General features: G+C 43.2%; 1 protein-coding gene across 1 annotated transcript in view; it reads left to right on the top strand.

Annotated features, from left to right (window-relative positions):
• The window catches only part of ppfibp2b (PPFIA binding protein 2b), a 149,644-nt gene that overhangs the window by 106,043 nt on the left and 20,112 nt on the right, over window positions 1-23,489 (top strand). Inside the window, exons 11-20 of the mRNA XM_088997582.1 lie at window positions 7,057-7,118; window positions 7,193-7,268; window positions 8,241-8,323; window positions 9,797-9,861; window positions 9,961-10,020; window positions 10,805-10,865; window positions 11,049-11,096; window positions 17,071-17,233; window positions 17,634-17,666; window positions 23,332-23,364. Coding sequence (XP_088853708.1) covers window positions 7,057-7,118; window positions 7,193-7,268; window positions 8,241-8,323; window positions 9,797-9,861; window positions 9,961-10,020; window positions 10,805-10,865; window positions 11,049-11,096; window positions 17,071-17,233; window positions 17,634-17,666; window positions 23,332-23,364 — 684 coding nt within the window. The remainder of the gene's footprint in view (window positions 1-7,056; window positions 7,119-7,192; window positions 7,269-8,240; window positions 8,324-9,796; window positions 9,862-9,960; window positions 10,021-10,804; window positions 10,866-11,048; window positions 11,097-17,070; window positions 17,234-17,633; window positions 17,667-23,331; window positions 23,365-23,489) is intronic.

The following is a 23,489-nucleotide window of genomic DNA, read 5'->3' as shown; positions in this document are numbered from 1 at the left end:
TTTCTTGTCAGCCACGGAAGCCTGACAGGATGAATTTAGTCTTCTGATCCGCTTCCACAGGCTGAAATCTCAGACCTACAGCAGCTCCTTTCCTCCAAAGACGCTGAGATTGAAAGCCTGCAGACCCAACTCCTGGCCAGAGTCAGCACAGCCAGTGACAACACAGAGAGAGGTACATGCTGATGTCAGCCTGACTGTCATATTGCATCTACAGTACAAGGACTATGTTGTAAAAATGTAAACACATCTGTCAACTAGAATTAGTTGCGCTTCAACTAACTGAAAAGCATCATAATGAATCCCTCCCTTTGCTGTCTATTTGACTTGTTCTTGACTCTATGCTGCCCTCCGGTGTAGAGGAAGTGTATATCAAACATCTGATCAACAAATGTAAGGCACAGGAGTCCTTGGGTCATTGATTTATGTAGTTGCCATTCAGATCATCTGCCTGTTAAACCATCAATATTTCGGTTGACCGCATTGTTGGTTCTGAATGTTAGTGTGCCATTGTTTCACTGTGACTATTTCACACCATTTGAGTGTCGATTTCAGTATAACTCATTGTCCTGTAACCTGTAACATGTAATCATCAAATGAAGTCACATTATGATATCGGAATAGTACAAGTACAGTTGGCTTGAGGTTAGGCCTCAGTAATTTTTTTGGTTAGCGATACGCCTCGTCAGGTAATCATAACCCTGACAATTTCAACAAATTCTTCTTGAGACATGTAGCTCATTTCATTGCAAAAAGGATTAAACACAATCTTAAAACACTGAGAAATCTGAGTTCAAATGTGGGCCTGTTGTCATGGTTGCAATTTCCAATTGTGTCATAGCATCGGAATGAGATCATTGTCTCATAGTTTTGATTAATTCGTCTTTTATAGATTATAGATTAAAAAAATATTAGGACCTGATCTATGTATTCCGCTTCCGCTTCGGGGAAATTCTCGTCCACCATCCGGCGTCTCAGGAGGGGAAAGCAGTGCACCACTAACACTGTGTACAGTGAGGATGGGGCGCTGCTGACCTCGACTCGAGACATCGTGAACTGGTGGGCAGAGTACTTCGAAGACCTCCTCAACTCCACCAACAAAGAAGTGTCTGGGGACTCCGAGGTGGGCTCTCCGATCTCTGTGGCTAAAGTCACCAAGGTGGTTAAGAAGCTCTTCGGTGGCAAGGCCCCGGGGGTGGATGAGATCCGCCATTCATCCATTGAATCCATTCTAAACAACATCCATTCTAAAGGCTCTGGATGTTGTGGGTCTGTCTTGGCTGACACGCCTCTGCAACATTGCGTGGTCATCGGGGAGAGTGCCTCTGGATTGGCAGACCGGGGTGGTGGTCCCCCTTTTTAAAAAGGGGTACCGGAGGTTGTGTTCCAACTACAGAGGGATCACACTCCTCAGCCTCCCTGGAAAAGTCTATTCAGGGGTTCTAGAGGGGCGGGTCCATCACAAAGTCGAGCCTCAGATTGAGGAGGAACAGTGTGGTTTTCGTCCCAGCCGCGGAACAGTGGACCAGCTCTACCCCCTTAGCAGGTTCCTCGAGGGTGCATGGGAATTCGTCCAACCAGTCTACATGTGCTTTATGGACTTGGAGAACGTGTTTGACCGTGTCCCTCGTAGAGTTCTGTGGAGGGTGCTTCGGGAGTATGGGGTACAGGTGTGCCTGATACGGGTCGTTCGGTCCCTATACGACCGATGTCAGAGTCTGGTTCGCTCCGATTGCCCCATTCGCTCTGGTATCACCTCATCAGCATGATTAAGCCTACATGGTAATGAACTCTCTGTTGTAAGCACTATCCAAATTAAACCTCACATCACCATGGCAATTTGGTGAAGGGTTTTGGATTGGATTTGATTTGCCTTTTTTCGTCTCGCAGAGGAGAAATTTACATTTCACAGCATCAAAGTTATGAAAGTAAGATGAAAGTAATGAAAGTAGAAAAACAAAAAACAAGAGCTGCTAGAAAGGAAGCCTCTCTTGTGGCGCCATCTTGAAATTAAAAGAACAAAAAAACTAAATAACAAATAATATGACAACACAAAAACACAGTCATTTGTTCATAAGCACCTTCTTTGTCACATGAAGCAGTTCTAGATGAAAGAGGAGAGGATCAAATCATCTTTTTCACCAGTGGATCAGGGACATCATGGTGGAATGTGCACGTCTACTACAAGCTAAATGTTGAAAGCAAACAAAGCTGTAGCATCCATTAAAGCCTCTTGGATGAGAAGTGAAACGTACGACACCTTCATAGAATTACAGATGACGGCTGAAGAAACTTTTTCATCGATATTTTGCAATAACTCTCTTTACACTCACTTGAACAGTAATTAGTACATATAATAAATACATAGTACCGCGTAATAATATGATCTTGTTGTCCTTTCGGCTTTTCCCTTCACGGGTCGCCACAGCGAATCAATGTCCTCCATCTAACCCGGTTTTGTCCATCCTCTTCTCTCACACCAGTTATCTTCATGTCCTCATTGACAACATCCATAAACCTCCTCTTCGGTCTTCCTCCTGGTCTTCTTCCTGGCTCATAATCCTTCTTCCGATATAGTCACACTCTCTCCTCTGGACATGTCCAAACCATCTCAGTCTGGCCTCTCTGACTTTCTCTCCAAAGCCTCTTATATGAGTTGTCCCTCTAATGCAGTGGTTTTCAACCACTGTGTGCCGTGAGAGATCGTCAGGTGTGCTGTGAGAAACTATTCAATGCCCCTTTTTCAAATGTAAAATTTTACAAACATTTATTAATCATTTTCTGCCAATATTATGTCATTGTCCTGTGTCCGTGCTGTAAAGACTGGGAGGGTAATTTAATATTTGTCCGTGTGGCAACACGTCACTGATTGCCTCTTTCATGCGAGATGGTTCATAGTGTGCCGCAAAGAATTGCAATGTAAAAAAGAGTGCCCTGGATCAAAAAAGGTTGAAAAACACTGCTCTAATGTACTCATTCCTGATCCTATCTAACTTCCGGTCACTCCCAAAGAAAACCTCAACATCTTCAGCTCTGCTACCTCCAGCTCTGCTTCCTGTCTTTTCTTCAGTGGCACTGTCTCCAGTCCAAACATCATGACTGGTCTCACCACCGGTTTTACACCTTTCGTCCAATGTTCCCTCTAAGCTGCGTGCGTGCGCAATCGCGCACTGCTTGCACATACGCATCGCACAAGAACATCTACGCAGTGCACATTTTGCAATGTAACTCAATGAGTGACAGGCGTACAGCCAATAATGCCGTACAGTTCACGTATGCTACGCAGCCAATCGGAGCAGAACGGCGTGAATGTGCCCTGCCCATACGCACCGTGATACTGGCGTGATACTGTTGTGTGGCCACAGCGTACACGTCTGATGTTGCTCACAGTGGTCCTCAGTGTGCTCAGGGAGCTTGTGTGTCTGCTCAGACAAATGAAAAATTCGAGGGAACATTGCTTTCGTCTCATCCTAGCTGAAACCCTTCTATCACCCATCACACCTGACATTTTTTCTCCAGCCGCTCCAGCCTGCCTGGACACGCTTCTTCACCTCTTTTCCACACTCTCCATTGCTCTGGACACTTGACCCCAAGTACTTAAAATCCTCCACCTTCTTTATCTCTTCTCTCTGTAGCACCACTCTTGCACTTGGATCCCTCTCATTCACACACATATATTCCGTCTTGCTGCGGCTGATCTTCATTTCTCTCCTTTCCAGGCATACCTCCACATCTCTAGTTTATTCCCCACCTCGCTACAGATCACAATGTCATCTGCAAACATCATCGTCCAAGGAGATTCTTGTCTAACATCGTCTGTCAGCCTGTCCATCACCATAGCGAATAAGAAGGGGCTCAGAGCTGACCCCTAGTGGAGTCCCACCTCCATCTTCAATTCCTCCGTCACACCGAAAGCACACCTCACAACTGTTTTACAGTCATAATACATGTCTTGCACCCCTCTGACATACTTTTCTGTCACTCCAGACTTCCTCATGCAATACCACATCTCTTCTCTGGGCACCCTGTCATACACTTTCTCCAGCTCTACAAAGACACAATGGATTGGATTGGATTTGCCTTTATTAGTCTCACAGTGGAGAAATTTACATTTCACAGCAGCAAAGTTATGAAAGAAATGAAAGTAGAAAAGCAAAACACAGGAGCTGCTGGAAAGGCAGCCACTCTCGCGGCGCCGTCTTGAAGTCAAAAGAACAAAAAAAACTAAGTAACAAATAACATGACAACACAAAGACACAGAGAGACATTCATTCTTAAGCACTTTCCGTACCCTCTTTGTTACATAAAGCAGTTCCAGATGAAAGAGGAGAGGATCAAAGCGTCTCTTCACCAGTGGATCAGGGACATCATGGTGGAATGTGCACGTCGACTACAAGCTAAATGTTGAAAGCAAACACGCAGCTGTAGCATCCATTGACGAAAAGAGATTGTCTCATATCTCCTGTCCCACATAAATCTGCTTCAGTTCCATCCCGCGACAGTTCCACATACGCATCGGCGCCCTGCGCTGACGCTCCTTCCTTCTTATCACGGGCTCCTCAAGCCATTTATCCATCCAGCCGCAGACTGTCCAACAGCACCGACCTTCCACTGAACAAAGCGGGGCTGTGAAGATGCTGCCCATTACAGGCGCCAAAAACCACAATGGGCCCTTTGGTGTCCAGCGGTGACAGTCGAATGGCACCGACATTCCTCCCATTCAAAAACAGTACTGGCATATTCATGCTGCCGAAAAGGCGCAACCGCTCAGCACAGTCTCCTCCTTGATGAATGTCGTGGCCAAAAATGCTGAAAAACAATCCGTATCCGTTCCACACGACGCACAACAACACAAAGTGACAAAAGAAAACAGAAAAACAAGACAAAAACAACAAAAAAAGCAAGGCTCGTCAAAGCACTTGCTGACGGCTGCCTACTCTGGCGCCATCTTGGACTCCTTTCAATGCAATTCCTTCTGGCCTCTCTGTACTTATCTATCAGCATTCTGATAGCAAACACTGCATCTGTCGTACTCTTTTTTTGGCATGAAGCCATACTGCTGCTCTTAGTCTAGCTTCAATTACTCTTTCCTCTATTTTCAGGGCTCATCAACTTTATTCCTCTGTAGTTACTACAACTCTGCACATCTTCCTTGTTCTTAAAAATGGGCGCGAGTACACTTCGTCTCCATTCTTCAGTCATCTGTTTGCCATCTAAGATCTTATTGAATACCCCAGTCAGGAACACCACCACCACCTCTCCAAGTCCGGGTAGTAATATGATAAGACAATTAAACATTTATTCGCTTCCACTGTCATACCGGCCCTCTCAGGGAAGACAAAAAAAGACTTTCATCCCCTGTATGTAGATATATCTCCACTGAAAATGGGTAACGTGGTGGTTAAATCCTGTGGGTGAAAATATAAAAAAATGTAATAAAAATACAGTAAAGTCTCGCTATATCGATATTCAAGGGAGTCCGAAAAAATATCGATATAACCGGGACTATCGATATATCCGACCCTGTTTGCATGTAATTTTTCTCCGTGCGTGCATAGAAATAGTATCGATATAACCGGGACTATCGATATATCCGATATCGATATAACGAGACTTTACTGTATATACATCCGCAGATGCCAGCTGTTGTTTTAAATTGTAATGTTACCATTCACCATTACATTTCAGACATGACATGGCTTGGCTGCACTCAGACAGCATCCGATATTGCTCTATTCTACCATAAGTAAGCCTAATATTTATATGCAATTTAGGCATAATACGCAGTGTAAAACTTAGGACTAAGCTCGCTTGCGTTTGGCTGCGTACTATGGTTCATGTACAGGCACGCACACAGACACAATCACAGGTGTCAAACTCCGGTCCTCGAGGGCGACCGTCTCACACGTTTTCCAAGTCTCCCTGTTGCAATGCACCGGATTCAAAGGAACAGGTTCAATGTCAGACTTCCACAGAGCTTGTGATGATCTGATCATTTGAATCAGGTGTGATGCAACAGGAAAACATGCAGGACGGTGACCCTCGAGGACCGGAGCTTGACACCGTATGAGAGGTATCAAGGTCTGGATTTTTACGCAACGGACACCAAGGCTGACCAATCAGCTATGCTGAAGTGTTGCCAACGAGTTCAGGCCCCAATCCACCAAGCTCGCTTACGATTGGCTGGGTAGAGTATGTGGGCGGGGAGGAAATAATCTCTTCCTAGTTGACACTCTGAGGAGGAGGCGCCGAGCTCGCTTACGATTGGCTTTGTAGAGTATGTGGGCGATGACAAAATCCCTCTTCCCAGTTGAGGCTCCAGGAGTAGGCGAATGGCGATGCATAACAAAAAATAATTCGGTAATTACGTGCTAGCAGCTTCAGTAATGGCTTACTGAAGACCCAAGGATATATGTCGTCATACTACAGTAGGTGCAAATTTATTTTACGACTGTTAGAGTGTCTGTTTTATACTTCGCCGTTCAGTGTTTGACTTAAACATACATTCCATACAAAATATAGCATATCTCGAACATATCTCGTTTGTAAAGTGGGGAGCGCCTGTACTTCAATCAGAATGTTTTGAAAGTGTGTACATATTTTCCCCATATTTTCAATGCCATTTTCTCATCTGGTTGGAACGTTGGTGGTGGCCACCCAGTAGCACTGATGAAAAATTGTGGAGCCACCCGGCATTGAAATTGCCCGTCCCTGATATAGTGGCTCATCAGTATGAACTTCCACGTCACTCTTCTGAATTAGTAGTCAACTGAAGTATTAAAGGCTTATTTACATTTTCATCCTCTGTAGCCTGCATATATTATAACGCAGTGTACTTTTTGTGAAGTGAACGGCACCCTCATCATTGTAGAAATTGCACAGTTCATTTGTGTTTCAGATGACAGATAGCGCCGCATCATGTCAGCATGTGTTTTGTTTGTTGCATCATATTAGCATGGTTGTCATATCTTTTACAAGCATCGGTCGGTGAATCGACTCATCAAATTAAGTTGACGTTAGCTTGGATGTATGAAATTAAGTTGCACGGCATGTTTTCAGACCAAGAATACCAGCGTCTGAAGGTGGGGATGGAGTCTCTTTTAGCTTCAAATGATGAAAAGGTAATCAAATATATTTGGGGGGTTTTAGAGATGAATGACAGAACTCAAAATTTAAACTGTTTTGCATGAATAAGATGCGCCGTATCGAGAAGCTGACAAGTCTACTTGGCCAGTACCGTGAAATTAATGAGCTCATGGCACTCACACAAGGTAAGAATATGATCCCTGAATTTCTGAAATCATTTTGTTTTCTTCAGTAAAACAGATATATCTTACATGCTTTCGATGAGAAGGTTTCTTCAGCCGTCATCTGTACAAATTTTTAGATTTCGGACGTTTCACCTCCTATCCAAGAGGCTTTGTCAGCGAACTAAAGTCTAACTGGTCGTATCGGCCCTATTTATATATCCCTAATGTCCAGACATGGCGGCGCCGGACACAGCTATGATTGGTCCCTACTCTCAGATTTGTCTCAAATTTGTCTCAAATTGTAAAGAGCAGTACATTGGGGAGACTCAACAAATTCTCAAAAAAATACTTTATCAACATCGCAGGGATAATACAAGTGGGCCTCAATTGGCAGTACATTTGCACCTAAAAGCTAGCAACCACTCATTTGACGACAATGAGGTTAAAATCTTAGCGAAAGAACATAGATTTGAAAGGGGGGTAAAAGAAGCGATTCTTATAAAACAACAAAATCCTTCATTAAACCGGTCTGGTGGGGTGAGGTTCAATTTGGATCGTTCATACAATAGCCTGCTTAGGCAAAACAGGTTAGGCAACATCCGTAATGCTGATGAGGTGATACCGGTGGGAGTGGGGCAAATAGGCCAGTCATTAGTCAGGAATGTAGGAACAATCAGGGGGGCCACAGGGAGTGGTCCTCTGCTCCCCGCAACCTGAGAGTAGGGACCTATCATAGCTGTGTCCGGCGCCGTCATGTCTGGACATTAGGGATATATAAATAGGGCCGATACGACCAGTCAGACTTTAGTTCGCTGACGAAGCCTCTTGGATAGGAGGCGAAACGTCCGAAACCTTCAAATTTGTACAGATGACGGCTGAAGAAACCTTCTCATCGATGGACCACTCCTGTACGACTGAGAGCTTACACAGACATCTAAACATGCTTGTTTTCTCCTCTCTTTTCTTCTATCTATTCCATTTTCTTATATCTAGGAAGTAGTGAGGAGGAGCTTAGTGGCAGTGTGAAAGTCAGAGCCATGACACAAAAAGCCCCCTGTGATATCTATAGGTCAGAGGTAAGATCACACAATGCCCATTATAAAATATATTTTAAAAGATTGTGTTGCTTTGTATTTCATCACATTGGTTTATTTATGTATTTTTTTTTACATTTCAATAGAACAGCGCTATTTTTTAGGAGGACCATCTTATTTGAGAGGGTCAGTATGGCTTCATGCCAAAAAAGAGTACGACAGATGCAGTGTTTGCTTTAAGAATGCTGATAGAGAAGTACAGAGAAGGTCAGAAGGAATTGCATTGTGTCTTTCTAGATCTGGAGAAAGCGTACGACAGGGTGCCCAGAGAAGAGCTGTGGCATTGCATGAGGAAGTCTGGAGTGACGGAAAAGTATGTCAGAGCGGTGCAAGACATGTATCATGACTGTAAGACAGTTGTGAGGTGCGCTGTCTGTATGACTGAGGAATTCAAGGTGGAGGTGGGACTCCACCAGGGGTCAGCTCTGAGCCCCTTCTTGTTTGCTATGGTGATGGACAGGCTGACAGACGATGTGAGACAAGAATCTCCTTGGACCATGATGTTTGCAGATGACATTGTGATCTGTAGCGAGAACAGGGAACAGGTGGCGGAGAAACTAGAGATGTGGAGATATGCCCTGGAAAGGAGAGGAATGAAGATCACTCGCAGCAAGACGGAATATATGTGTGTGAATGAGAGGGATCCAAGTGCAAGAGTGATGCTACAGGGAAAAGAGGCTGGAGCGGCTGGAGAAAAATGTCAGGTGTGATAGAAGGGTTTCAGCTAGGATGAAAGGAAAAGTGTATAAAACCGTGGTCAGACCAGCCATGATGTTTGTACTGGAGACAGTGCCACTGAAGAAAAGACAGGAAGCAGAGCTGGAGGTAGCAGAGCTGAAGATGTTGAGGTTCTCTTTGGGAGTGACCAGGTTGGATAGGATCAGGAATGAGTACATTAGAGGGACAACTCATATTAGAGGCGTTGGAGAGAAAGTCAGAGAGGCAAAACTGAGATGGTTTGGACATGTCCAGAGGAGAGAGAGTGACTATATCGGGAGAAGGATGCTGAGCCTTGAACTGCCAGGCAGGAGACCGAGAGGAAGACCGAAGAGGAGGTTTATGGATGTGGTCAAAGAGGATATGAAGGTAGCTGGTGTGAGAGAAGAGGATGCACAAAACCGGGATAGATGGAGGACATTGATTCGCTGTGGCGACCCCTGAGGGGAAAAGCCAAAAGGAAAAGAAGGAGGATCTTATTTGAGAGGGTGTGCTTGCTATAGTGTAATGGTTCACATAGCTGACTGTAGCGCAGCTGATGTGGAATAAGTTCCTACTAGAATGCACTTTTTACAAAAGCTCTTAATTGACTGACAACCGGTGCACGGTGCCGGCCAACTTTCACCTGTATTGCATTGGGGAAGACTTGAGTCCCTATTGTCAGCCTGAAGAAAAACCTGGTATACAAATCGGATCGACATTTTCTGAATCATAACAAATGATTTTGTGTTTTTGTAGATGTCATCAGTGTCTTCATCACTTATGTTATCATCATCACCTTACCAGCGAGAACTGGACTTGTGGTATAGTATTAACACAAGGCATCCATTAAGATGTTGCACAACCTTTAAAGTAACGTGGATCAACATGTTTACCCAAATGTTTTATGGCATATCTTTTAGTTTTCAGACACCGATGGACATTTCACTTTCTACTGGTGATACAAGCTTGAATGGATTATGGTGAAAATTCACTTTATGACCTTCATTGATTCAATAGCATGTATAAAAAAGGAAATGTTTGAGATGAGTACCGTATTTTCCGCACCATAAGGCGCACATAAGAGCATTACATTTTCACAAAAGTTAATCGTGCACCCTGTATTCCAAAAGGTCGAACCCGGTGTAGGCAGTCTATTCATGTTCATGTCAACTTTATTGTAAAAGCCTCAAGCTTTGACCTGGAGGCCCACGGCCCTGCCTGTTTTTCCTCTCTCCCAGCTGTAATACACCTGATTCTGGTGATTAGCTCATCAGCCAGATCTGAAGCAGCACCAAAAATTGTCCTGATGATTTTTATCAAGTGCATTGTTCCTGGGATACCTGGAAAACAGGCCAAGCAGCGGTCTTTGAGGACTGACTTTAGAATCCCAGGACTAAACGAAGCAAGACTTCCAAATATATATAATAGCCCTTTGTGGATGTGAGCCACGAGGTTTGTGTGCCTTTTTGTTGAATCATAACATTTACTGTTTTATAATGCCATTTTATTAATATGTCCATGTTTGTGACAAGTTCTCGTTGTTGCTTCTGTGACAGTGGTGAGTGCTCTATATAAATAAACCTGTATTGTATTATATTGCAGTCGTTTTCTCATAGCTTCAGCTAGGACATGCATAATGCAACCACCACCACTATTGTAACTTCTATTCTCTGCACTTTTCGTTCCAAAATGCCTTATAGTGCAGAAAAAAACGGTAGATGTCATGATTGATGTCAAAACAATGGTACTTCTCTTTTTCTTCAGGCATCAACATAGGTTGCAGTCAAGCAGTCTTGAGGAATTGCACAGCAGATTTTTACAAAAGGTTCTCACAATATACTGTATTACTGCTCCTTTTTCACTGCCATTCTGCTCGTAATCTTAAAACTAATGAGTTTAGGCTAATCAATACAAAGCATTGTTAGTGATCTTATGAATATGATTCTTTTTAACAGACTAACTGAATTTGTTCTTTATGCTTGCATGTTTGTATTTGTGTGGGTGGTAGCCTGTAGAAACCCCACCAGATGAAAGTGAATCAGACCTAGGGAGAGAGGTACTGGTACTTTCTGCATGACGTAACACAATCTAACATGCTGCTCGATAAACATTTGTTGATTGATTTTGTTGAGGAATCAATTTTCCATTAAAATAAAGAAATACAGTAAAGTCTCGTTATATCGATATTCTCGGGAGTCCGAAAAAATATCGATATAACGGGGACTATCGATATATCCGACCCTGCGCGCATGTAATTTTCTCCTTGCGTCCATAGAAATAGTATCGTAATAAGCAGTACTATCGATATAACCGATATCGATATTACGAGACTTTACTGTATGTAAAAAAGTGACACACTCCTCAATGAAGTATGAGAGAAGGCCACTTACACCTGCGTTTGTGATGCTCCGGGATACATACCGTACTACATAAAGTCATTTTGGGTTCACATTTCTATTTCTTTAGCATGCGTAACTGAATTCACATTGTTATTGATTATCATTCTTGTAATTGTGGGATATTTTATGTGACAAAAGAAAGGATCGGACACAAAACTTTGGTGCACTGCTTACTCGGTGACTGCTGCTGTTGCAAATGAAATGCTAAGTAAATATTAAACAAATATGGTATTGCTGCAGGTGCCCAGTGTCACGCCCGAACGAGGTGTGGCAACAAATCTAGTCGGACAAAAATGGAGACAGGAATGTATTCAAAGGAGGCTTTACTGAGACACGCGGAGAACAAACATAAAGTGACTAAACGGAAAAGCAAGGCAACAACTGCCGAGTGGGACCAACCTGCGTACTGTGAGGCGACAACCACGAGGAATGAGGAAATACACAGGCGAATACCGAGCCTAACCGTGTGACTTTTATAGCCAGAAGGTGGATTGGGATCAGGTGTGTGAGCCCGGAGGAGCAGGGAGGGGAGGGGCGCCTTCACGTAGATCCGGTTTTGCAGGAGCCGTGCCAGGACCCGTCGGACATGCTGCCGATGTTGTTCTGCGGATTTGGAGAAAATGAGAATGTCGTCCAGATAAAAAAGAACCCTGCGCCGATCGGAGAACGCGAGGGAGGTGTCAATGTATCCTGCCGCGAGGGAGGTATCAATGTATGTGCGCAGGGCCTCTTGTTCCGGGTGAGAGATGTGATGAAGTTGAGAGTCCTGTAGTGGAGCCCCGGGCTGTAAGTCTATGGCGCAGTCATATGGTCGGTGAGGTTGCATGGATTGCGCGCTGTCTTTGCTGAACGCCTCCCGCAGATCGTGGTAGCATGGCGGCACGCCCTCGAGACAAATCTCCTTTGGCGAGCCGCCACGGGAGATGTTGTGCCCTGCCGTGGCCGACCGCAGACAGTTAGCGTAACAGTGGGGGCTCCAGCCCTGTATGGTGGGGCCCTCCCAGGATATGGAAAGGTCATGGGTGCTGAGCCAGGGGAGGCCCAGCACAAGTGGTACTTTGCGGGAGGACATAAGAAGGAAACAGCGATGCTCGGCGTGGTTGCCTGACAGCCGGAGTTTTAGAGGTGCGGTGATGCGGGTAACCCTGGCTAATAGTCAGCCGTCCAGGTCCAGAATCTCCTTGGAGACCGTTAGCTTCTCAATGCTGCAGCCCAACGACGATGCCAGTTGGGGGTCGATAAAGCAGCCATCAGCCCCCGAATCCACTAATGCCCGTACCGCCAGGGAATTGGACGGGCCAATCAACTCGCTGTCCAACTCCAACCGCGTCACGGGCGCCGCCCTCGATGACCCCGACGAGGACCGCTGTCACTGTTTGGGACGGGATTTGCCGGCGCCGGGGGTCTTCGGCGGAGGGGCCTTGAGTACGATGTCCTCCGGGGTTACCGCGAACGCTCCCGCCACACACCTGCATCGGCTCATGGCTCCCCTCCTGACTTGTTGGCCCGCTCGCAGCTGCTGGACGGACGCCGCCGGATCCCGGGTTCGCCTGCCTGCTGGCCGCTTTGCTCACGCTTCCTCTCCCGGAGACGAGTGTCGATATCAGTTCGTTGAGAGTGTCGCGGGTCGCCAACTCGTCCTTGAGAGCGGCGGTGAGTTCGCGGCGGAACACTCCTTTCAGCTCCCGATCATTGTAGCCACTATGGACGGCCAGGATGTGGAAGGTGATGGCATATTCGGCGGCTGAACGCGTACCTTGCGTGCAGTCCAAGAGTAGCCCCTCCGCTTCGTACTCTACTGAGTACGAAGCGTTCCACTACCCGGTTACTACCGGGTAGTGGAACACCTGGCACAGCTCGGCCACGAAGTATGACGCGCCGAGTTCGGGTTGGGACTCCCGGACCGCCAGCACCCAGGGCGCCGCCTGATCCGTGAGCAGGCTGGTGATGAACGCAACCTTGGCCTCATTGCTGGCGTACGCGCAGGGTTGTTGGTCGAACACCAACGATCACGTCCGAACGAGGTGTGGCAACAGATCTCGCTGAATCCAAAATACTCGATGGAGACAGAAATGGGTTCAAAAGAGGCTTTACTGAGACACGCAGGGAACAAACGTAAAGTGCCGAAACGTAAAAGCAAGGCAACAACTGCCGAGTGGGACCAACCTGCGTACTGTGAGGCAACAAGGGCGAGAAATGAGGAAATACACCTCCGAATACCGAGCCTAACCGGGTGACTTTTTATAGCTAGAACACACAATCAGTGGGTTGGGATCAGGTGTGTGAGCCCGGAGGAGCAGGGAGTGGAGGGGCGCGCAACTGACGCCAATCAGGATGTGACACCCAGTGGCCTTCTTTTCCCCGTTCAGTGTCTGAACAATTACAAAGATCAGCAGTAAATATTAATCAGAGGTGGCTTTGTGTGTGCCTAAATGTATTTTTGATGCTGATTGAAGAAGTATGTATTTCTTTCCTTCCACACCATGCTTTCGAGCTTTAATTTGTTTGTTTAACCTATTAAAAAAAGCTTGCGCAAGATTGATTTTATCATCTCGCTATTACATGCATAAGATTTTACTTTTAACTGCATCGTCACCCTTTTTTGCTCTCTTTAGTTCATGTTCTTTCACAGAAGTGATTTTTGCCTAGCCTTTTGTGTAAAGCACCGATCCACGGACATTTCCTTGCTTTTGTCGGCTTTTAACAATCCTTCGAAAATGACCAAGGGAAAAAAACATTAACGATCAGCTGGACTGGTGAACACTTTTCCTCATTGACTCACATTCATGTAAAACTATCGGAGCACCTCATGGATGGATGCGTGAATGATATGGACACGGCATTGTCACATGCTTCTGTGTCAGCTCTCAGTCGTACAGGAGTGGTCGATCGATGAGAAAGTTTCTTCAGCCGTCATCTGTACTTTTTTTTGAAGGTGTTGGACGTTTCGCCTCCTATCCAAGAGGCTTTAGTCAGTGAACTAAAGTCTTACTGGTCGTATCGGCCCTATTTATATATCCCTAATGTCCAGAAATGGCGGCGCAGGACACAGCTATGATAGGTCCCTACTCACAGGTTGGGGGAAGCAGAGGACCACTCCCTGTGGTCCCACTGATTGTTCCTACATTCCTGACTAACGACTGGCCTGTTAGCCCCACTCCCTCCGGTATCACCTCATCAGTATTACGAATGTTGTCTAACCTGTTTCGCCTAAGCAGGCTATTGTATGAACGATCCAAATTGAACCTCACCCCACCAGACCGGTTTAATGAAGGATTTTGTTGTTTTATGAGAATTGCTTCTTTTACTCCCCTTTCAAACAATCTATGTTATTTCGCTAAGATTTTAACCTCATTGTCGTCAAATGAGTGGTTGCTAGCTTTTCTGTGCAAATGTACTGCCGATTGAGGCCCACTCGTATTATCCCTGCAATGTAGATAAAGTCTTTTTTTGAGAATTTGTTGAGTCTCCCCAATCTACTGCTCTTTACAATTTTCATTCTTACAATGTATTGAATAAACTACATTACTTTGTTTTTCATTTGGCAGCCTATCTTTTGGATGCACTAATTTTTGCCTTAACGTGTTTATCGGTTTGAAATAAGTAGGAATTTTGTGTTGCCAAAGGACTCTTTGTAATTTTTCAGAAACTCCTGAAATGTAAGGTACTGCTACTCCTCTCCTTTTTGTATCTTGAGAATTTTTGGTAGCTACCACAAATGCTCCCTTGCCTAATTTAAGGTAAATATCTCTTGCTGAAGATTTTGCTCCAGTTGTCATTTGTCGTCATGGTGCACAATGCAATTTAAGGCATCGTGTTGTCTGCTCAAAGCTACGTGGACTTCTCTTTCTAAGCGGCTTTCAAATCACTCAAGTGTAGTCCGAAGCAGGCTTTTGATTGGCTGCCAGTGCAAATTGCCAAATGAACGTTCGGACTACAACCTGACTGAAAAGTGTCACGTCCACTCGAGGCGTAGTGACAAGACTCGAGGGACGACGGAAGGAGGTCAGGCTGGGATCCAAAATACACGGTGAGACAGAGTTCCAATAAAGAGTCTTTACTGAGACACGCACAAAATTAACAATCAAAGAGGTGACAATGAGGGCGATAACTGAACAGACCTGGTGGTGTGGTAGTAGCGGGGAACTTCTTAGAATACTCCGACAACGACAGTACGGAAGGTGTGGCTTTTATAGCCAGAAGGCACAATTACCGGAATGGGGAACAGGTGCGTGAGCCGGGTGAGCCAGGAACGGAGGGGCAGAGGAGCAGCAGAGGAGGAGACAGGAGGGAAGGGGCGCACTCCTGATGGCGCCGAAGATGTGACAAAAAGTGTACTTGAGAGTTTTGAAAGCCGCTTAGAAAGAGGAGTCCACGTGGCCTGTAGCGTTTTGTTTGTAGCTTTTGCTTTATTGAATAAAACAAACATTCGATTTGGAAAAAAAAATGCTTTTTTGTTCTTGAAGAGGTTGTCGGCCACCCGGGCCGAGACTTATGAAAGTTGTATGCCCGACGTAAAAGGTGTACGCCTCGGGCCACCGGGCAGACGCTATTTCAAACACTGGTAATAGCCAATGGAAAAGCAGCAATTAGTATGTTCTTCTGTTGCGTTCATGAACTTCAGACCATACTGTATTTTTAACTTTCGGATCTTGAAATTTCTTTCATAACAAGAGGCAATATTTTCTTGTTGAGGCATTTCATAACTTCAAAATGTCCGATGAACAGTATAAGTAGAGATACCACTGTTATTATTATTTTCATGAAAACCTGATATGCCGCAAAAAAAAGAGAAAAGTTGACTTACATAAAAAGAGAGTTAAAATGTGATCTCCAGTGTTAAACTACCACAAAGTACCCAGACAAAACTATCACAATGCCCTAGAAAGGACAGCTACAGGATGTACAAAGGTAATTCAATTCCGTCCACACCTTACTCATCTAAGCATCTTAATATAGACTTCTGTCACCATCATTTTGCCGAAAAAATGTGTTCCTACAATGGAACAAACTAAATTGCTAACTACAATGAAATGATGGTCTGGGCAGAACTAGTGGATTTTGTTCATTTTTGGTCTGCTTAATTACACTGCTTCTGTGTACTTTCCATATAAATGCTAGAACCATATTTATATGTATTTGTCTTTTTTTACATTTAACACAACAAGGGTTCTTTTTACATAATGATTGGATTTGCCTTTATTAATCTCACAGTGGAGACTAATAAAGGCACAATGTACAATGTTTTTTATTATGCACACACACAGACACACGGGGGTGGATTCACATCAAGTAGCTGTCAGAAGGGTTTAACATCACAGCTGTCTCAGACCTTTTTTTCTGTTGGCCTTTCTCCAGTTATTTCCTCATAGCCCCAATGGCTTCGATGCAGCACCCTACCCGTTATGCAACAGTATCACATCAAATCATCATCATGATTAAATAGGATGTGTTGGCGAACGCTTGCAGTCATCAGAATGAGCAAAAGAGCACATAGCCCATGCATTAGAAAGAGAATTACATTACAAAGAGTCCTTTTGAAACTTTTGAGGCTCTGGCAGTTCATTTAACAAAAGAATTCAGGTTTGCTTCAGAAAAACAAAATTAAAAACATTTATTTTTCTTCGGCAGAATGCTCACATGGCGCTGAACAAGTACCAGACGCTGCCAAGAAAGATCTGTCGAAAGGGTGAACTAAGAACGATGACAAATGATGCCAGACAAAGAGATGATGAGTATATATCTCCTGAGAGGCTCTCACCCATCCAGAGCCACGATCAAGAGTACAGTCTCAGTGAGTTTCTCAATCTTGGGTTTTATGCAAAAGAATTATCGCAATATCTGCTTTTATTTTTTTATTTTCTACTCAAATATTTAATTGCTATTTATTGAATGAATCTTTTTTTAAACACTGCATTCTTAAGTGAATCATAACTGACATGACTGTTTTTTCATTGACTGGACACCTAAAACAAAGGTGTCGAAATTGTGCAACTGCTACAGTGAACTATACAAGAATATATCAATTGATCAGAATACATCCTGCTTGTTCAACTTGATTTCCGTTCACATCTGACTGACACAATTTCATCAGTTTGCTGTGCCTTCACCTGGTTTCCTCTTGTGCTCTCTCTCTCACCCTCCTGTTTGCTTTGCTGTTGGATTTTTCCATTTCCTTCTGTATTTGACTACAGTTTGCTTCAGGAGTGCCAGTGCTCCAGTTTTAGGTACTGTATACTTTGCAAGTTGCCATACCGGAAATTCATCTTGATTAAAAGGAAGCCACACAGAAATTTCATAAGCAAAATACAGTTTGTTTAATATCCGTTATTTGCGGTGGGTGTTCAGTGGCAGATTAGATTAGATCAGTGGCGGTCCGTGCATTTCACACCTAGGCCTTCAGTGAAGTCCTACTTAGTCCGACTTGAACACACATCACTCGTAATACCATAATTTATGACACAACGGCTGGAGATATCATTTACAAAAGCACACGCACGCAGTACTGGGCGTGGCATCACCTTAATCGTCTACAACACAGGCTATTTTCCGGAGCAATTACACATCAATAAATCTGCATCAGCAATTAGAACTTGTCACTATACGTGATACTGCAAACACTTAAAAATAAAAGGAAATTTAAAATCATTTGTCCACAAAGTTTTATGAAGTCCACCAATAATATGCAATCTTTAACAAGATTTTACGCCAGGGGTGGGCAAACTTTTTGACTCGCGGGCCGCATTGGGTTCTAAAATTTGACAGAGGGGCCGGGCCAGGAGCATTTGGAGGGAGTGTTTGGGCCGGAAATACTCTGAACAAGTTATGTCCATAATTTATAAAATCACTTCAAATGACTTCGACTGAGCGTATTTTACAAAGATTCCACAGCATATAGCTATAGTTTACGTTTTAAGACTTGCGCTGAATATTCATGAAGTCTTGTTTTCGAGTTGATGACGATCCCCATGTGACGTCACGTTTGGACCGCCCCTGACCGAGAAAGCGACATACAATGCATTTTGGGTACTTTGTTTGGTCTGAAAACTTCGTGTTGATGGTGAAATTAGAAAGAAAACACATAAATAACGCGATGGTGAATCGTTGTGTGTTGCACCAAGACAACTATTTGATATTCGCTGACATAAATTCCCAGCTGACAAATCAGCCCATTTCCAACGGAGCTTGGGCGCAATCTTCTGCATTTTCTGGGTGCTACATTGCTGTCATTGACGGCTCGAATTGATATGGGAGGACTCCTTGAATCAATTGCAAACATTTATGCTTTCCTCTTTAGAACTATTTGAATCATATTCATAACTGGATGAGTAACAAGAAAACATCTTCTCCGAATCTGTTGTTTTGATTCTCGATCAAAGGCAAGACGTCTTGGCGTGACGTCACGAACAGGGGGGTGGGACCTTCTGAAACTGACCATTTCCGGATTCATTTGAAGTCATTTTTATTTGTGTTTTTCATTTAACTAAAAATATCAGCCTGCCTGATTTGGGTATTTTAGATGCTATAAAACGTTTTTCTGATGTCAGTGGCAAACAAAAACAAAAAATGGTGCCGGTTGTCCTTTAAATGTAGTATGTACAAACCTCATAGCACAGTAAGAACACTACAACCCAATTTATTAACTGTCTTTCAAATGTGAAAAATATCCCTGATCAGTTAATAAATTTGTCTCAAGGAATATGGCGTTTACATACTATTTCGCAGATACTTGGAGGAGGAAATGGAAATAGATTAAAATAACATGCACTGTGATTTATCAAGATTGCGTCTGTTTTTAATAAGTTTCCATCGAAGGGGCAAAGTTAAAGAAATCAACATTTATTGAAAAATGGAATCACTTTCAAAATTCAAAACATATTATTACACAACGAAATATTCAAGATCAATAATACCTACTTGTGTTAAATTCCGCCAAATCATAGATGGTTTGTCCTGACCGCACGTTCAACAAACTCCAGTGACGTGCGGTGAGGTTCATGGCTGGTGAGGCACTGACGTCATCATAGTCAGATTTACAAACATATGAACTCTACATAGTAGTTTATTCACCATTTGATTGGCAACAGTTAACGTATTTTGTTTAAAATTTCATGTCAGCATTTTTTATATATACAAACTGTAGCATAGAAAAAAATAATTTAAAAAAAAACGTTTTTATCGTGTTACCTTTAGTCCATGCGCCGCTCCTTCTGAAGAAAGGCATCGATAACTTCTTTGTAGAAGCCTTCCTTATCTTTCTTCAGTTTTAAAAGTCTCTCTGTCTCAACAGAGATCACTGCCAGTGAAGAAAGTCGTCCTTGATCAGTCCTGTTCCGACTGTATGTTTTCAGTGCTGAGAATGACAATCTCGTCTACTTCTCCAGCTGCACCGATCTCCTTTTTAATGTCATTTCTAATGACATCACCAACTGCTTCAATTAAATCGTTCTGTATTCTGTTTCACAGGCTAGAAAATATAGTGGATGTCCCAAAATGACTCGACTCGCTAGCCTGTCATCTTTCTGAGCGAAAGCATGTAATAGTTCAACATAGTTGCCACGATGAGCAGAGCCCTTACTTTCATCATTTCCACGAAATGCCAGCTGTTGTTTGGCAAGGAAGCAGGTGGCATTGATACGATCTTTTAAAATCTCCCGGTTGTCCTTTACCTTAGCATTGTGGATGCTGATGTTGAGTCTTCGCTTATTTTTGATGAGGCTCCGTTGTAAAATTTTCAGGTCACAATATCCCATTTGAGTCCAGACATTGTCACAAATTGAGAACAGAAGGCAGGAAAAGCAGAAAAGGCGGTTTCTTGCTGGACATCCACACAGCCAGCCAGTCCGCCTGAAAAGAGCGATTATTGTGTCCCGTTGTCTGAAGCAAACCTTTTAGCTCCGGTGTTGGTCTTCCTTTAAATTATTACCTCCTGCTTCGATTGAAAGTCCAGTTTAGAAAATTCTTTCAATTTATATATGTAATCCTCCATTCTGAAAGTGAGGCCAAGCAACACGAAAAAATGACTGCAGGGTTGCACTTTACTTGCTAAATGTAGCTTTCTGTCTCTAATTCTATTATTCTGCAGACGTGGAGTAAGAAGTATCTCTGGAATCACAAGCGCCCCCTGCCTGTCATGAGGCGGGAGAACTGTGTGCCTCACCTACGCACAGCGTTTTGATAAAAAAAAAACAAAATAAACACTGGAGTACAGTGTTTATAATGTACAATGACTCTACATGATATACACCAGCTAAACTGTAGAAATTTAGTTCATATACTAAACGTGTTTGAACAACAATGCGGTCTCACTGCAGAGCAAGCCAGCACAGTAAGCATAGTGATTGCGCAATCCATAGTGAGGATCAGCCGGCTGGTGCCTCACTGCTCGTCTCTACTTAGTATTTGAACGGTAAATGTGAAAATTCAGCGATTTAGAAAAAAAATCCTAAAACGGTGAAAATAAATGGACAAGAACTTTAAAGTACAAATCACTAAATACATATAACTGTTTAATGTATTTTTTCATTTGATATTTCCATGACAGCTTTCCATGATGACAAGTGAGGCACTGCCTCCCCTGCCTCCACTGACTGCACGTCACTGACAAACTCCTCACTGACGCCCTCGCCTACACGCACAAACAAAACACGTGTACCGTCGCCGAGCACACAAACATAGACTACCTGCAGTTGAAATTTGCATACTCGGCACGGCAGCCAATCAGAAGCCTGCTTCTTTCTTCCGGACTTTCACAAGCGTTATAAAGTCATGCAATTGCATGTCATTTTCCAAAATAGATGCACAGAATCTCAGACCAGAAGAAAGATTCAAAAGAAGCTAACAACATATGTGACGCTAAAAAACGTAAATTTACATTAAACCTTGATTGTAAAGTGTACGTGAGACTTATGAAAGGGGCTTAGTGGCTCGTATGAAGCAATGCAAACATTGCATTGTACATCCCAATGACAATCGACTACTGCAGCAAAATCTACAGCCATGCACATTTACCGTAAATTAAGCAAGGTAGTATTTGTAGTAGGTGCATTCTTGATTTAAAAAAAACTTTATACTTTGTTACAATGTTTTTTTAATGTGATTAGTTGTCTCTTTGTGCTTCAAGTTGTGAAAAAGGGGACAGGCAACTTTTCAGTTATCTGCCCTGTTGTTTGTACTATAATTTGGGCAAGTCCGGCGGGCCGAATTAAAAAGCCTAACGGGCCGTAGTTTGCCCATACCTGTTTTACGCTAAATTACAAAATGTCAGTTTAATATAAGAAAAACAACAAGACGTTCACGAAACGAACTATTTGTTGAAAAAAAAGTAAACAAATCTTTTTCATTTGTTCTTGAGAATAGGCCTACATGCGACAGCGAGTTGTCCTCTCCTTCAGCCATTGTGGGTTAAAAAAGCGAGTAGATATACTTGGTTTTTCTGCTAAAGTTTCCGGGTCTGATCTGTTGTAGCTTGGTTGATTTGCATAGCGCTGCCTCCGCTGAGGGCTGAGGTAAAGTGAGTATCCAATCACAGGACGCGTACATGTCATGTTCAACGCGAGGCCCTCTAGCTGGCCTTACTGTGCCAACTCGTGATCTGATTGGCTATCGCAACTATATATCAACTAGATGTGCCCGTTCATGTACAGCGCACAGACACCCTCACTGTTGATTCTAAAGGCGTCGGTCAGATTTCATACAGCCTGGCGACACAAGCTAGCTGAATTCTGATTGGATTAAAAACTCTGACCTAAAACTACAACACTGAAAGGAGCATAACCAAATGGATATAATATAACATCAAGAAAACAGTATATAGAATAATTATATATATATATTTAAAAAAAATATTTTTTTAATAAAATTGACTTTTATTATAATTATGATAATGATGTCTGATTATGTTAGGCCAGCAGAGAAGGCCTTGCTGGCTCTGACGGCCCACCACTTGATTATATTATATTAGATTAGATTAGATTAGATTAGATTAGATTAGATTAGATTAGATTAGATCATTTTTACTGGTCTCACAGTGGAGAAATTCACAATTCACACCAGCAACGTTTTGAATGGAGGAGGAAAGGAAAAGGAAGTAGATGAAGAAGAAGATTAATGTCATGCAGGAACATTGTTTTGCAATGCCAAAGGAACACTATAAAAACTGTACTCTTCTACTGTAATGTTGTTGTTGATGCAATACAGCTACATATATCAATATGCTTTTTCTCTGATACTTGCATAATGTACAGTTTTTTATGAAACATTTTTGGCCAGTTACAGTATGCACCTCAATCTTCTGACATTTTTATTCTGCTTAAAATATCTTGTTTTTTATCCTTTCACCCCTCACCATCATCCCCTTTCAAATTGTGCGCCTGGCAGTGCAACGTCCACGTCGCTCCATGCGTCGTCAAGTAACCAAACATCCCACTCACTGTCTGTACCCTCATCTGTCATGATCTCTGCCGGCGTTTGGTGCAGGATTATGTTGAAGCAACACAAATGCTAACCTGTACACAACAGTTTTAGGACCTAGTAACGATAATGAAAGGTGCAGGAGTTTATTCCAGCACCGCCCTTGTTAAACTCATGTTTCAGGCTGTGAAGATGATAACGCAGACAAATTAAGGACAAACACCGTGTGGTTGTTGCAGGTGCGGCATGACCTCATTATTCGAGCCTGAACATGCCTATTGTGGACAAAGGCAGATAATGCTTGCATCAGTTAAATAAACATGAAATACAAACGTTGCAAATCTTTTTTTTAAGTTAGCAACATTGCGCCTGCCTGGGGCTCATTGATTTAGCTGTTACCACAATCAATATATGAGGACCTTTTGAGCGTGACTAATGCCTGATTTTGTTTCCCTCTTATTTTTTACGAACCTGGCTCAGGATCTCCGGTGAAGCATGATCTTTATTACACTGGTGGGTGTTGCATAATTCATCTGTGCACCACGATCCGTCAAGTAAACATACGCTTACATAAACCTTTCTTTCAGTTCATCATCAACAACACATCTATTCAAAGGTGGCCAATGCATGTTTTTTAT

The sequence above is a fragment of the Hippocampus bargibanti genome, linkage group LG05 (genome assembly GCF_051943395.1).
Source record: "Hippocampus bargibanti isolate YZ-2025 linkage group LG05, ASM5194339v1, whole genome shotgun sequence".
In the NCBI taxonomy this organism is placed as follows: Eukaryota; Metazoa; Chordata; class Actinopteri; order Syngnathiformes; family Syngnathidae; genus Hippocampus; species Hippocampus bargibanti.
This window is presented reverse-complemented; position numbering and strand designations above follow the sequence as displayed.